General features: G+C 40.1%; 1 protein-coding gene across 11 annotated transcripts in view; it reads right to left on the bottom strand.

Moving 5' to 3' along the window:
• DTNB (dystrobrevin beta) overlaps window positions 1-16,298 on the bottom strand; it is a 243,996-nt gene that overhangs the window by 144,889 nt on the left and 82,809 nt on the right. For 10 of the 11 annotated variants that reach the window (XM_060026983.1, XM_060026981.1, XM_060026982.2 and 7 more), the window contains exons 7-8: window positions 13,637-13,742; window positions 10,468-10,634 (exon numbers count right to left, since the gene is read on the bottom strand). In XM_060026983.1, coding sequence (XP_059882966.1) covers window positions 10,468-10,634; window positions 13,637-13,742 — 273 coding nt within the window. Of the gene's footprint in view, window positions 1-3,253; window positions 7,219-10,467; window positions 10,635-13,636; window positions 13,743-16,298 lie in introns of those variants that run through there. The other variant, XM_060026989.1, reaches the window with a different exon arrangement.

Here is a 16,298-nt window from a genome sequence, read left to right as displayed (position 1 = left end):
CAGGTTGCTGACCACCATATCCTAAGTAGCTGTTCAGTCATCTTTTTATCATTTTACTTTTCTACATAGAACTTATCATCATTTGATATCTTCCTTGTTCACTTATTTTGGGGATTTTGTTTTTAAAATGTTTTTATCCATCTGTCCCCTTTAAAACGTAAGCTCCGGACTTCCCTGGTGGCACAGTGGTTGAGAGTCCGCCTGCCGATGCAGGGGACGCAGGTTTGTGCCCCGGTCCGGGAAGATCCCACATGCCGCGGAGCAGCTGGGTCCTTGAGCCAAGGCCACTGAGCCTGCGCGTCCGGAGCCTGTGCTCCGCAACGGGAGAGGCCACAACAGTGAGAGGCCCGCGTAACGCAAAACAAAACAAAACAAAAACAAAAAAAAACGTAAGCTCCATGAAGGAAGTGACTTTGTCCTAGCCTTTTCTAAGTAACCCCACACCTACAACAGTGTCTTCGAGGTAGCAGGCACTGAATTAGAATTTGCTGGATAAACATATAAATGAGTTAATGAAGCTGGCAGCAGAAAGTTAAGGGGGTTCCTGTCTTAAGGCTTTTGTTTTCTCTGTGTAAGAAAAGAGGTCATCTACTGAAAGACAGGGAAGAGTTGGGGTAGGTGGTTTAAAAAGAATGGAGACTTTATTCCTTTATGACTTTAACTGACCACTGCAAAGAACGGAAAAGCAAGGTGATCAGAGAAATGCAACAGGATTGCAATGCTGAGCATCAACATGTAGTTGGTGATCATGAAGCTTAAGGTAATACTAATCTGTCCTATTGTATGGATTTCTCCAGAAGTACTAGAGAAAGCAGATAAATTAGTTCATCCATGAATTTAGTTGACAGAGACATGGATAAAAAAGTCACAGGACAATGGCGTTTATGGTACAGGAATGAAGAGCCATATCTAAAATGGTAAGGAGAGAAGAAAAAAGAAGCAAGGAATGGTGGATAGAGAGAGGAGACAGATCAATGGATAAAAGGCTGGAAAGAGATTAAAAAATGATCTTAGTGAGAGCGGTTGAAAAGTCAACTGGAATGATAATGGGATATCAAACGAGAATAGGATGTCGAAATCAGTGATTTTGGAAGTAGGAGCAGTTGGAGGTGGTGAAAAGGTCTAGGGTGTAACTGAGGGAGCAGACGTCTGATGTTCAGTGGAGAAGAAGAGTGTCAGAGCTGAAGAAGTCAAGAAACCATGTGGCCAAGGTCTTAAAAGGTTTGACTACAGAGATGCAGAAATCACCATGAGGTGACCATCAATCGGGTACCAAACGATCCAGCAGTGAAGGAGTACGTCCAGAAAGGAGGGAGATAATACCACCAGAAAAGAAGAAGGATAACAGGGCTAAAATGACATGATCCTCAAAGCAGCATCTTGCTTGTATTTTTTTTTGTTTTTTTTTTTTTTTGCGGTACACGAGCCTCTCACTGTTGTGGCCTCTCCTGTTGCGGAGCACAGGCTCTGGACGCGCAGGCTCAGCGGCCATGGCTCACGGGCCCAGCCGCTCCGCGGCATGGGGGATCTTCCCGGACTGGGGCACGAACCCACGTCCCCTGCATCGGCGGGCGGACTCTCAACCACTGCGCCACCAGGGAAGCCCCTTTTTTTTTTTTAATCTAAGAGATTCAGGGTGTAAAGATCTAGAACTGGCAGGAAGGAATAAAAGAAGGAAAATAATCAGGGTGACAGCATTCACAGAAATATAAGCTGACCCTCAACTTATAATTGAGGTTAATTCTCATCCTTATATCAGCCTTTCCTCTTTGAATGTAGGTGGAAACTGTGGATATGATAAACGATCACTCCTCTGATTCTGTTATACAGCAAAAGGAAGATTACCTTAGGTGGACCTGGTCTAATCAGGTGAGCTGTTTAAAAGCAGCATGTTTTTCTGGCTGGTTTCAGAAGAGGTTTCAGAGAGATGCACTCTAGCTGGCCTCGAAGAAAGCCAACATCTATGCTGTGAAGTGCCTATGAGGGCCACATGTCAAGGAACTGCAGGTAGCCCCTGGGAGCTGAGAGTCGCCCCTGGCTGGCAGCTATCAGGAAAACGGGGACCTCATCATCACAGCTGCAATGAAATGAATCCTGCCAACAACCAGTGAGATGACAAGAGGACCCTCAAGCCCAGATGATAACTACAGCCTCAGCTGACACCTCGATTTCAATGCAGTGAGACCTACAGCAGAGAATCCAGCCATGCCATTGCCTGGATTTCTGACCTAGATAACATATTTCTGGTGTTTTAGGCTGCTAAGTTTATGGTTATTTACTATGCAGGAAACGAAAACTAAAACAGTGACCATAAATAGTTTACCCAGGATAATTGCAGTTTACGCATGTTGTCCCTGCATAATTAACAGTGTCCCCTTCCACTCTCACATGAGTCTGGATTATATGCTAATTTATACGGTCACTCTAACAATAATTTCACCTCCCAAACCCTAAAGATTCATGTGGATGTAGGAGAATAGACAGCCACCACCTGAAAGGGCTGCGAGAGAAGTGGAACACCTACAGGAAAGCCAAATTTCTATCAAGAAAAAGGGTTAAAAGAAATGCTTAGACAGCCCCACTACTGGGCATATACCCTGAGAAAACCGTAATTCAAAAAGAGTCATGTACCACAATGTTCATTGCAGCTCTATTTACAATAGCCAGGACATGGAAGCAACCTAAGTATCCATCAACAGATGAATGGATAAAGAAGATGTGGCACATATATACAATGGAATATTACTCAGCCATAAAAAGAAACGAAATTGAGTTATTTGTAGCGAGGTGGATGGACCTAGAGTCTGTCATACAGAGTGAAGTCAGAAAGAGAAAAACAAATACCGTATGCTAACACATATATATGGAATCTAAAAAAAAAAAAAAAAAGGCTCTGAAGAATCTACAGGCAGGACAGGAATAAAGATGCAGATGTAGAGAATGGACTTGAGGACATGGGGAGGGGCAAGGGGAAGCTGGGACGAAGTGAGAGAGTGGCATGGACATATATACACTACCAAACGTAAAATACATAGCTAGTGGGAAGCAGCCACATAGCACGGGGAGATCAGCTCGGTGCTTTGTGACCACCTAGAGGGGTGGGATAGGGAGGGTGGGAGGGAGACGCAAAAAGGAGGGGATATGAGGATATATGTATATGTACAGCTGATTCATTTTGTTATACAGCAGAAACTAACACACCACTGTAAAGCAATTATACTCCAATAAAGATGTTAAAAAAAAAACCCAAACAAAACAGGTCAGAGCCACAGTGGGCAAGTCTCAGCAGTTTTTCCGAGGAGTGTGGGGCACTGACCTAAGGGACTAGATTTTGTAGCTTTTGTTTGGATTTTCTTCATGTGTGTATCTTACCTCCTGCTGTAACTTGCTACAAGTAGGTATACTGTCTTATGCCTTTAAAAAAAATAGTCCTCCTGCCTAGTTTTGCACCAGGTACAAAGTAGCTATTTAACTATGACATGTAACTATTTAGAAGTGAACAGGGGCATGGCCAAGAAGTGTACCTTTTCCCTCAATGAATACACATTATCTCTTAGAATTCTAGAGATGTGAGGAGAGGTATGCTGATCACATGAAAATGAAACATTGCTTCTGACAAAGTCAACAGTCTTAATTGTTCCAAGTCTATAACAACATAATTTTCTGACTCCTTAAAGTAAATGATTTAATATCATCAGTGCCCAAACAACTACACTGGACATATGTGAGTTGCTCATTAACATTTACTTTAAAAAAAAGCAATAATATTAATAGAGATTGTTAAACAAATCCAATACTTTGTCATTTATAGATTTTGAAGAACGGGATAAGTAACTTTGTTCAGAGGTGGAGTCTGCCATCTGCTGGGAAGAAAGGTGAAATTTCCATGTCATCAACTAAGTTCTATAACTACCTCTACTGACAACAAACTGTACTGTGGTACAAGTGTATTGTGCACACACATACACACTTCCTGCCATGGAGTAGTAACCACATGGGAATTGGTCAAATTTCTCTTGGCAAAGTGAAGACAAGAATAAGTGGACACCTGAAAGTAAGGCAAGGGGGAAGGCAGGGAATGAGAGCAGTCTTGTTTACCTCCAGCCCTCCTTGCAGATCAGGAAAGGGTTAAGAGTTTCCATTTGGGAAGATGAAAAGGTCCCAAAGATGGATGGTGGTGATGGTCGCACAACAACGTGAATATACTTAATGCCACCGAACTGTACTAACGTGGTAGAAAAACATGATAGTCTCCATGGCTGAACGAAAATCCTTGATCAGAATGGAAGGCTTTATCCGCTGGGTGGCAGACTGTATTTTCCAAACATAACTGCAGGGATCTCTCTCACCACCCTTGCTCCACTGTGATGGACTTGACCACCACCCCAGCATCATGAGATGAAGTCCCTTCTCCTTCCCTCCAGCCTTAGAGACTGTGACCAACAGAATATGGCGGAATGTTGCCGCATAACTTTACAGCCAGGTAAGACAAGGCCTTGCAGCTTCCCCATAGCTCTCTAGGGATGCTGGTCCTCCAGCTGCTTCCTCCGGTGATGCTCTCTCTTAAAATAATGTCTCCATGCTGAGAAAAGCACAAGCCACATTCAGAGGCCCACACAGAGGTGGGTCCTGTCGACCATTCCAGCCTTATGATCTGAACAAGGACTTCTGTTTAAGTGGTTCATTCAGTCACAGAGACTATGATGCTTTCTATTAAATTATACTTTTAAAAATAATACCTTATTCAAACTATGCATAATATTTTGTAGGATTTTTATTGCCATATTTAAATGATTCAGATTTGGAGGAAGATCCTGATACACTGCTGTTGTTGTTTTTGGTTTTTTTTAAATCACTGTTAAATGATGTTTAGCCCAAACCTTCCCCATCTCAGCAGATGGCAATTCCATCCTTCCAACTATTTGGGACAAAACCTTAGAGCTTCCCTGGACTCCTTTCCTCTCACAAGCCACATCCCACCCATGAAGCAGATTTATAAAGCATATCCTAATTCAGCTCTTTTCATCACCTCTACTGCTAACATCCTACCATATCTTGTTTTAATTACTGTAATCATCTCTCTGAAATGGTCTGCTTCTATCTTTTCCTTCCACTGTTTACTCTTTACATGGCATCCAGACGGATCATTTTAAAATATAAATCAACTCAAGCTATCTTCTACCCAAAGCTCTACAAAGATTCCTCCTTTCACTCAGAGTAAAAGCCAAAGCCCTTACAATGGCCAGCAAGGCCCTTGTCACCTCTCTGACCCCCTCCCTACAGCTCTCCTGCTGCTCCTTCTGCTCTGGCTACTCTGGCATTTTTGCTGTTCCCTGAATTCACATGCACACTCTTGCTGTACGGCCACGATCCTGAAAACTTCTGCTCTTCCCCAGATGTCTGCAGGCAGACATCTAAGACTTTGCTCAAATCTCACTTTCTCAACAAGGCCTATAAGACTATCCCCACTCCTACCCTTGATTCCTTTTTCTGATTTCTTGCTCATGTGAGAGTCCAGTGTACACTGGAAGAGGGGCTCTGATCCATGAATTCAGGGCCCCAGTCTCCTTTCATCTAAGGACTCTGCCTCTGTTAACTAACAGAGATCCTTTCATTTGGGCTGGTGTACATAGGGAGTGGGAAAGGCAAAGATAGAAAGAATGGAGAAGACACACCTGCTTTAAACTACCTTGACCCAGAAGTAACACAGATGACTTCCAAACAAATTCCATGGGTAAGAACTAGTCATATGGCCCATCCGGCTACAAGGAGGATGGCTATATAATCTAGTTACATATCCAGAAGAAAAGGAAAACATGGATACTGGTAAGGATTTCTAATCACTAAATATCTTTCTGCTCACTTTCACTACCCAAAGAACACACTCAAGCCTCTCCCACCGCCCAGAAGCAAACCTGAAGTCCCATTCAGTCAGCAAATCTAACTACAAGTGCAGGACCTCTGGCTCTGCCAGTTTCCTTCATCAAGACCACGTGCAGCTCCTTAAGACACAACCTATGAACTGAAAAGGCATGTTATTTGCCCCTGCTCTCCCCAGTCCCAATATACAAGAGTGGGACAGGAGGAGAAGGTTCTTCCTTACCAAATATTCTCCTTGGCCATGTGGGCTCTGGCATACCCTCCTGAGGGGCCGTAAAACCTTCATAACCCACCTCTTTCTAGGGCAAGTTCTGGGTCCTTAAAAATTGATTTTATAGCTGTAATAGTCAGGCTCATGGTTCCATTGCCAACAGAATTCCGTCAAAAACTTAGCAGGCCTTTGATCTATTTGTTTCCAGTCGGCTCCATGTGCCAGTAACCACACACAAAGTTCTTCCCCAGACATGCCTCCATTCCTCTTGCTTTCAACTAACCGAAGCCACCTGGAGGCCACATGAAACAACAGGTCAGCAGTTTCCAACTCTGGCTGCAAAACAGAATCTTGGCTGCAAAACAGAACTTTCAAAAACTGCCTGTGTCCGGGTTTCATGTACCCTGGACCCATTAAATCAGAAGCTATGAAGGTGGGAGCAAGATGATTCTGATGAGAAGCCAGTTAAGAACTATACTTCATCTGATCTTTGCCACAGGACTGTCACATTTTTTTTTTCAACTGAGAACACTTACTAGGTCTTTGATGCTCAAAACCTCTCTCAACTCTTATCTCTTGCTCTCTAGAAATAGTCTGTTTTTCCTTTCACTGCCCCAACTCTCAGAACTTTCTCTATTCCCTTTCATTTTTTGCTGGAAAGCTAGCCAATTCTTTCCTAAGCTCATCTCTTTCATGTAATACCTTACCAATAAGAGTCAACACACACTCTGACCTTTTCCAACGTTTGACCTAGAGTTCGCTTGGCATGAAGGAAGTCTTCCAAATTATCATGGATGACAAATTTACCAAATTGGTCACCACTGCAGAACTTGGGTTTCTGTCTTTCCCAACTCCAATATCAGTGTCCTCATCAGCGTGCTTCCTGACCGCTAAGCCAATGAAACAAATGTTAAGGTTTTGTTTTGGTAAGTAAGGTTGGTAAGTACCAACCACTGTAGCAAAAACTAAAACCTCAGTAGCTTAACACAGAGTTTCTCCCTTGCTTCCATCAGAGTCACACAGGTTGGCAGCATATTCCTCTCCACCCATTGTTCAAGGACGCAGTTTCCTTTCATTTTATGGTTTCACCCTCTCTGGGTCCTGATGAAATTCTCTCCATCAAGCTGCTAGAGAGGATAGAAAAGGCACCCAGTTATTAACTGTCTTGTTCTGGCAAGAGACATATCACTCTGATCACATTCCACTGGTAACAGCTATTCACATGGTCCTTTTGGATACAGTGGGGCTGAGAAATGTAGTCTAGATGTGTGCCCAGCAAGAACAGGAAAACAGTGATGTTGGTGAGCCCTAGTGGTCTCTTTAACACCCTTAAAATTTAAGCTCAAACAAGGCAGGAATCGTCGTCTAGTTTGTTCATAGATGTATCTCACAAGCCTCTTACAGAGTGCCTGGGACATAGCAGGTGCTCAAAATATATCTTTTGAATAAATAATGAATGGACAGAATGAATTACAGGTATGGTACCATATGGCATTCTTTTCTATAATAAAGACAAATGAATGGATTGATGAATAAAAGAATGGCGAATTATACTGCACAGTTACTTAGATAAAACGTTAAACAGAACTTTTGGAAAAATCAAAATAAATTTCCAAGCACCAACACTACACATATCAAATCTACAATGCAAATTCATATACAGACTGGTTAAATGCACACTAAATTCATCTGTGGTGAACACAGAGAAACATTCATTCAAAATTTTAGTACAAACACAGTGGACAAACTTCAAAGAAATTACTATTAAACTGATAACACATTTTTTTGTTAGGTGGAAATTTCTTTACCCACAACAGCCTCAAAATTCATCCATATCTTCCTCAAAGAACAAGGGCACTGCACACAGAGTCCTAGTCTTAAAAGCAAGTCACACACAGACATGTAAAAGACCTTACCAATATGCATCTACCATCATAATGCAAATACTCATCAAAATTCAGAACTAATACATTTATGATACCAGCTTCAAAATTATGCATGCTGATAATACTTGATTTTTCCTTAACTCTTAAGTCACTATAACAAAAATAAATTAATAAACTAGAAAAAAATAACAAAGCTGAAATAAAAATAACAATAAATGGCGATAAGACTTACTTCACAAGAGTGTTGTGAGGATCAAACAGAAATGTAAGAATTCACTTGTGATTTCTGTACTTTCCTTTATGTAGGTTACAGATCAACAGAGTATATGAAAAACTGCTTTGTAAATCATAAAGCAATATTCAAACAGTCACTTATCTTTAAATAAATGTAAAATTCCCATTTCTATATGGGTTTTAAATTAGCTAAATGAGCAAGTTCAAACTAAGGTGAAAAAGAAGTTCCTCATCCTCCTAGCCCCAACATCTAGAAAAACTTTCAGTAGATACATTCCAGAGAATCCAGTCATTATGAAAGGTAATAAGGCAACGAGCCTTCTCAGTGTAAAGAGTTAGACTCTAAACAAAAAACAGTTGAAAAATATTAATAAGTCATTTAACACAGCGGGATACTTGTACTTTAAGAAGAAGAAAAAGTAACAATTTGAAAATCTATAAATTCTCTCTAGTCAATGAAAAAGAGAATAAACTACTGGGTTTTATTTTTTGTTTTCCCTTTGCTTGTTTAAAAAATTTAAAATAATGACTCCTCAACCAAAAGAAATATTGGAATTTACAACATAAGACCCAGGATAGGAGGTTCAGTTTAACAAAATTTTATGTGTTAGCTGTAACTGAAAAGCCATCTAATAAAAAATTATCTCTAACACATTATCAGAGATGTAGGAAGTAAAGTATACACCTGATTAAAGTTTGTTTCTTGTTTTTAACTAATCCCTGATATAAACTTATTTGCTTTTTTCTTGGTTGAGTTTTAAGACGGTTAACTAGGAAAAAAAAGAAAATAGAAAAAAAACCCTGCTTATTGAAGCTTTCTAATACTTAAAGTCTAATAGGATGACCGGGCTTAAGAACCTAGATCCTGAATTATACTTATGACCCTATATATTTTTCTACCTTTTAGCAAACTAACCAACCAACAAACAAAAGCTAGAGGAAAAGGATTTAAAGCAAGGCTATAGCAATTTAGGAAATAAAAATATGACATTTTTTAAACTCTGGAAATAAACTGAGAGAAGGGAAGAAAAAATGATTGATATTAAACTTGTTACATGATTTATAAACACCACAGAAAAATCAGACATTGACCTCTACCCAAATACTGTTATTTAAAAGATTGCTTTTGGGGCTTCCCTGGTGGTGCAGTGGTTGAGAATCTGCCTGCCAATGCAGGGGACACAGGTTCGAGCCCTGGTCCAGGAAGATCCCACATGCCACGGAGCAACTGGGCCCATGAGCCACAATTGCTGAGCCTGCGCGTCTGGAGCCTGTGCTCCGCAACAAGAGAGGCCACAACAGTGAGAGGCCCACGCACTGCAATGAAGAGTGGCCCGCGCTCGCCGCAACTAGAGAAAGCCCTCACACAGAAACGAAGATCCAACACAGCCAAAAGTAAATAAATAAATTTATATTAAAAAAAAAAAAGATTGCTTTTGAAAGTAAAGACATCAGTGTGGCAATTGTAAAATACAGTATCTACCCAACTTTAGAGAGGTAAAAATTTAACTCCTTCATCTCATGCAGCTTTCCCTGCAACATTTAAACCCTATAAGCATGAATAAAGTTTGCTTGAAAAAAAGAACTTTAAATCTTCCTTAAAGCTCAGAGAGTAAGTCTTCTGGGGTGGGGGTGGTACCCCCTTGTACAATTTTAAAAGAAGACACTTTTCGGGCTTCCCTGGTGGCGCAGTGGTTGAGAATCTACCTGCCAATGCAGGGGACACAGGTTCAAGCCCTGGTCTGGGAGGATCCCACATGCTGCAGAGCATCTAGGCCCGTGAGCCACAACTACTGAGCCTGCGCGTCTGGAGCTTGTGCTCCGCAACAAGAGAAGCCGCGACAGTGAGAGGCCCGTGCACCGCGATGAGGAGTGGCCCCCGCTCTCCGCAACTGGAGAAAGCCCACGCACAAAAACAAAGATCCAGTATAGCCAAAAATAAATATTAATTAATAAAAAAAAAAAAGAAGACACTTTTCACTGGGAAAGCGAGCACTGCAACATTCCATTTTACTGAATAAAAGGGACCACATCAAAGGTCATAATATCTCCATCTCCTAGAACTTTAAAAACTCTCCTTTTCAAATCAAGTGATGAAGCACAACATATCTGCAAGCCCCATCATAAATGTAAGGGTTAATATTTTATGACACCACATCCTTATTTGATAGGCATCTATCAGAAAAGTGGCCCTGGTGCTGTTATGGATGAAACAGATAACCGCTGGGGACACAGACTGAGACACAAAGCAGTTACCCAAGAGGAATGCTCCTTCATCTGGTGCTGGTTGCTGTGAGGGCCATTGGCATGGCCACGCCAAAAGCAATTTTGGCAGAGCTGGTAGTTGTGGCACTGCTGGCATCGGTACCGGAAACCCATCATACTCTCACACCGGCAATAGGAGCACTCCACGGGGTGGAAGACTTGAGGGATGAGGGCAGGGAGGAGAGGGAACCAGAGGGAGAAAGAAGTCATTTTCATTTGGAGAATAAAGTCAGTACAGTGGAAAACCAAATTTAACATAAAAGCAAAGGTGAAAACAAAACTAGAAGTGAAGAATCTAAATTGTCTTCAATTTAGTTAACCTAACCAGCCATTCACTGGAATAAAAAGAAAATAACAAAATTTTCCATTTAGAATAGATTACAATCCACCTTAAAAAACAACTAATTTCCTTCTTTAAAATGACATTCGTGTCTCAAATTTTAGGTAAATAAACCAGTAAGGAGGAGAGACACCCTCATTCCAAAATTTCTCTTCCAAACCTATTTTTTTAAAGAGATGTATATTGTTAGTTGTGGACATATGTTTCCTTCACTAACATAAAATCTGTGAGAGCCAGTACACCATGCTTTATGTCTCTGCTACTTGCAAGTGGTATTTCACACAGTCCTTTGGACTGAAGGCCTCCAAATGTTTGCTGAACTAAATACTACAGGGACTTTCCTGGAAGTCCAGTGGTTAAGACTCCGAGCTTTCAACGCAGGGGGCACTGGTTCAATCCCTGGTTGGGGAACTAAGATCCCACATGACACACAGCACAGCCAGTAAATAAATAAATAAATAAATACTACTACATACCTGGGTGCAAATGGTAACTGGTAAAAAAGTAAGGCTACCATATCAAAATACTAGTTTTAGGTAAGAGCTCCAAGTATTGGCATAAAATAAGGTGCTCTAACCAATGAAGGGGCAGTGATTTGGAGAGAGGGAAACTCAGGTGACCTGAGACTCCTTTCTCCACCTCACACAGCATCTTACCTCAGGAAAAACCGCCAGCCGGCAGTCAGGATTTATGGGGGTTACTGGGATTCTCTTATAGCCTGAAAGTCCAGTTTACTCAGTGGAAGTGGGCAATAAATGCACAACCGTATATTACAGATTGTTATTTATACTTTTTTTTTTTTTTTTTTGGTACGCGGGCCTCTCACTGCTTTGCCTTTTCCTGTTGCGGAGCACAGGCTCGGGACGCGCAGGCTCAGCGGCCATGGCTCACGGGCCCAGCCACTCCACAGCATGTGGGATCTTCCCGGACCGGGGCACGAACCCGTGTTCCCTGCATCGGCAGGCGGACTCTCAACCACTGCGCCACCAGGGAAGCCCTGTTATTTATACTTTTAAATGTTGACAGCACGATTGTTCCCTCTGGCAATTCAATTCTGAACACAAGAAATGGAAGTCAAAGGAAAGAGGGATATAATATTCAATATTCATTTGAACAACTCTTTCTAGCACTGTGTATACAAAGGCAGTGTTGTCTCAATCATAAGGATTTTTAGTCCTACTTCCAAAAATGCATATTAACTAGAGAATCAAGTCTCAAAACAAACAAACAACAACAACAAAACCTGAGCACTAGGTGAGAAAAATAATACAACAAGATCACTCAAGAATAACAGAAAACTAAAATCTGGAATGAGAAATCCAAAGGACATACCTCCTCTAAGAAATTTAAATTTTTGTTATCAAAATATTTCTAAGGAATAATGAAAGTGTTAATCACATAAGAATGTAATTTATAAATAATATACTACATACAAAGTCACAACAAAATGTTCATACGGATAACACTAGATCTCGACAACTGAGATCCTCTCTACTTGGGATAGCAGATATGAAATGATTTTATGAAAATGAGCTGGATATGAAACTACAAAAACATTTAGTGCTATAAAGGTATTGTCCCTCAAAAGAACCAACACTGTAATAATTTAACAGCATAAATCTCTATCCAAAAATCCTGTTTAAAAATTTAGCTGTTTGGGCTTCCCTGGTGGCACAGTGGTTGAGAGTCCACCTGCCGATGCAGGGGACATGGGTTCGTGCCCCAGTCCGGGAAGATCCCACATGCCGCAGAGCAGCTGGGCCCGTGAGCCACGGCCACTGGGCATGCGCGCGTTCCGGGCCTGTGCTCCGCAGCGGGAGAGGCCACAGCAGTGGGAGGCCCGCGAACCGCAAAAAAAAAAAAAAAAAAAAAAAATTTAGCTGTTTTAGTCTACTCAAGAGATTCCAGGACTTTAGGAAAATAATCTTGAATCTAAGGACTTGTGAACTAAAGCCATGACTGAGTGAAAGCCTGAGAAGTTTAAAAAAAAAAAAAAAGTATGAGTAGGAGGGAGAGAAAATAAAAAGAGTACGGTAGCGTTCTCTCATTCTTACAAAATGAAAAAAGAGGACTCCGCTTTTTAGCGCCGCTCAGCTATCACTCCTTCTCTTTTGTGGAATGAGGAGAGACAGGCAAGAAGAGCCTTGAAAGAAGGGAGCTTCCAGAGAAAAGCTAGGACCTTTCCTTTAATGAATTCAAACAACCTAAACAAGGAGATAAACTGATAGCAATAGCAGAAAAACCTAAGTAGTTACTAAGAGATAAGTACCATTTCAATTTCAAGTGAAACAAAGATTTAAGTCAAACTACTTGGGAAGGATACTGAGAGTAATTCAGTGGTAAAGGAAAAAACTGAATATGGGTGAAACCCAGTACCAAATTCTATCTTGGCTATTTTCCTTTAAACTATTCCAAAATTTTATAGTGTTAGTGGTTGATATTGAATATATACAATTTTTTGGAGTTATGCTTTTTATAAACTAAAGGAAGTCATGGCTAAGTCAGGTGGGTTTAAGCAGAAAACAACCATCTGGAATCTTGGGGGAAAAGCCTGGCGTTTGAACCACAAAGTTTTCTGACCTGATATTACTACCTCTTGGTATCCTATCTAAGTATAAATAAGTCCTCCCTCCCTTTTTTTTTTTTTTTTTTGAGAAATAAATATTCCTCTTTTGGAAGCTAAAACCACAAATTCAAATGATGGAGTGCCAGCAAATGTCAACTGTAATTTTCAATGATAATAACTAAGGACATTACAAATACTGTCAGTTCATATACTTCCTATAGCACAGGGAACTGGATGATAAAAGTTCTGCTTACCATTCTCAACGTGGGCAAGCCTATGCATGAGAGGTAGCCAGACAAGGCACTGGGGAGGAGGATCGGCCATCATGGTGTCTAAAAACGTATTTAGCATTATCTTTTTCTGTGAAGAGAAAAAAAAACAAGTATACTTCATATTTTTCAAATATCTCTGAACTCTAAGATTAAGTTAACTTAGGATTCTCCCAACCAAGTTGTAATGAATTACATGGGAAATTTTATAGCAAAATAAATAGTATTTTGCATTACTACAGACAATGCTACACACTATCCTATGTACTACTGCTATATTCAAATGCATTTCCACTTACATTATTTTATTTGAATCTTAAAACAACTGTAAAAGACAAATAGGCTAGGATGGAATTACTATGTTGTACACCTGAAACTAATACTGTAAGTTAACTATATTTCAATAAAACATATGAAATGAAAAAAAGATAAATAGGCTAGGTATTACTATCTTCATTTTACAGATGAGATAATAAAGGAATGACGCATTTAAATGGTTTGTAAAGGTCCTACCAAAATCAGGACTACAACTCAGGTGTCCTTCAAATGACTATTTCTGAAGAATTCTGAAGGAAAGTCTCAGATCCAGGACAGAGACTGTAGGCCAGCACTGAATGGAGGGAGGGAAAGGTTCTCACATATATGTAAGAGGGCTAAATGAGGGTGATTAACACTAGGAAGTTACCGTCCAAAGGCCCTTATACATAGCTATGCATTGACGGTGTAGTTTGAGAAATGCCTACTCGAATAGGCTAAATAAAGTTTTCCAAAGTGTTTTCCATCTCAGGCATCCAAGCTACTAATGTTTCTGAGATTTCAGTGGAATCTGAGAGGAATGCGTGAGCAACGTTAAAAATAAAAACAGAAAGTCACCCAGCATTTGAATGGAGGTTCAGACGTGGAAAATGCCTCTTATAATGGATATGCAAATAACTGCAAAAAACCAAAATGAAATTAAAAGTGTATACTTAAAATTGAGAAAGAAGATGCTAGGAAGTCTTTAGCTAGTCAGAGGTGGTTAATATACGTTTGTAATTATATCACTTATCATAAATGTAATGTTTAAATTAATGTTTCTGTATCCTCTTATATTTGTTAAAAATTACACTTTTACAAATCCACTTATAATCCTAATGCTACTTTCCCTAAAAGTTTTGATTTACCTATCATGGAGTTTTGTGTGGTTTCTTAAATCTTCAAGATGAAAAGGAATTATACTTGATATCTCAGAACTCCCTCATAAGTACGCTCAGGATCAGTTTCCAAAAGTTGTCCTAAGTCATACTATAATTTAAGTCCTCCAAAAGCATGAGGAATGAAACCAGAAGAACTGTGTCCCAGTGCTCTGTCTTCCACTAACTACGTGATTGGGGGGAAATCACCTAACATTCTGGTTTCAGTTTTCTTATCTCTCAAGGGCTAGAGCAGTGGTTCTCGAAGTATGGTCAGAGGTCCCCCTGCAAGGTTCCTAAAACATTTCCAAGGAGCCCATGAGGTCAAAACTATTTTCATAATAATATTAAGACATCATTTGCTTTTTTCAATCTGATTCTCTCATGACTGTACAGTGGAATGTTCCAGAGGCAACGTGGCATATCCACAATTATCTGCAAAAGCTTTTAAAATATTCCTCCCTTTCCCAACTACACAGCTGTCTGAGACCAGATTTTCTTTCCATACTTTAACCAAAACAACATATCACAACAGACTGAATGGATAAGCAGATATGAAAACCCAGCTGTCTTCAACTGAGCCAAATATTAAAGAAATTTGCAAAAAATATAAAACAATGGCATTCTTCTCATTAAATTTTTTTGCTTTGGAATATCTACTTTTCATAAAATATATTATTTATGTTAATATGTAATCGGTTTATCACTGTTCTTTTTAAATGATTTAATATTTTATAATTTATCAGTTTTGATTTCTAATATGGAAATACTGATAGATATAACTCATATAAACAAAAGCTCTCTGGGGTGCTCAAATATTTTCAGGGGTGTAAAAAGGTCCTGATACCAGAAAGTTTGAGAACTTATGGGACAGAATTCCCAGCTCTAAAATTCCGTGACTCAGTAAATAACTATGTGAAAGACAGACTCTTTCACTCTTCTTCTACCTTTTGTTTTGTTTTATTTTGGTTTTGCCCCTGAGTTGAACACATTCTTTGCATTTCTCTTTATTTTTTACAACAGAATATTTATAATAAAAACTATAATAAAACTGAAAGTAATGAACATTCTTGCCACAATTCTCATTTTTCTGTATTTCCCTCCAAATGCGTGTTTCTATATAATTATGTACATAGGGTATATAAAAATATATAATCTGTCTTTCCACTTAATATTTTTTCTTTTTTAAATAAATTTATTTATTTATTTCTGGCTGAGTTGGGTCTTTGTTGCTGCGCGGGGGCTCTCTCTAGTTGTGGCAAGTGGGAGCCACTCTTTGTTGCCATGCGCGGGCTTCTCATAGCGGTGGCTTCTCTTGTTGCAGAGCACAGGCTCTAGGCATGTGGACTTCAGTAGTTGAGGCACATGATGAAGCACAGGCTCAGTAGTTGTGGCGCCCAGGCTTAGCTGCTTCGCCGCATGTGGGATCTTCCCAAACCAGGGCTCGAACCCGTGTTCCCTGCATTGGCAGGCAG

Source organism: Delphinus delphis, chromosome 12, assembly GCF_949987515.2.
Source record: "Delphinus delphis chromosome 12, mDelDel1.2, whole genome shotgun sequence".
In the NCBI taxonomy this organism is placed as follows: Eukaryota; Metazoa; Chordata; class Mammalia; order Artiodactyla; family Delphinidae; genus Delphinus; species Delphinus delphis.
The sequence above is the reverse complement of the archived record's forward strand: the minus strand, read 5'-3'. Positions and strand labels throughout refer to the sequence as shown.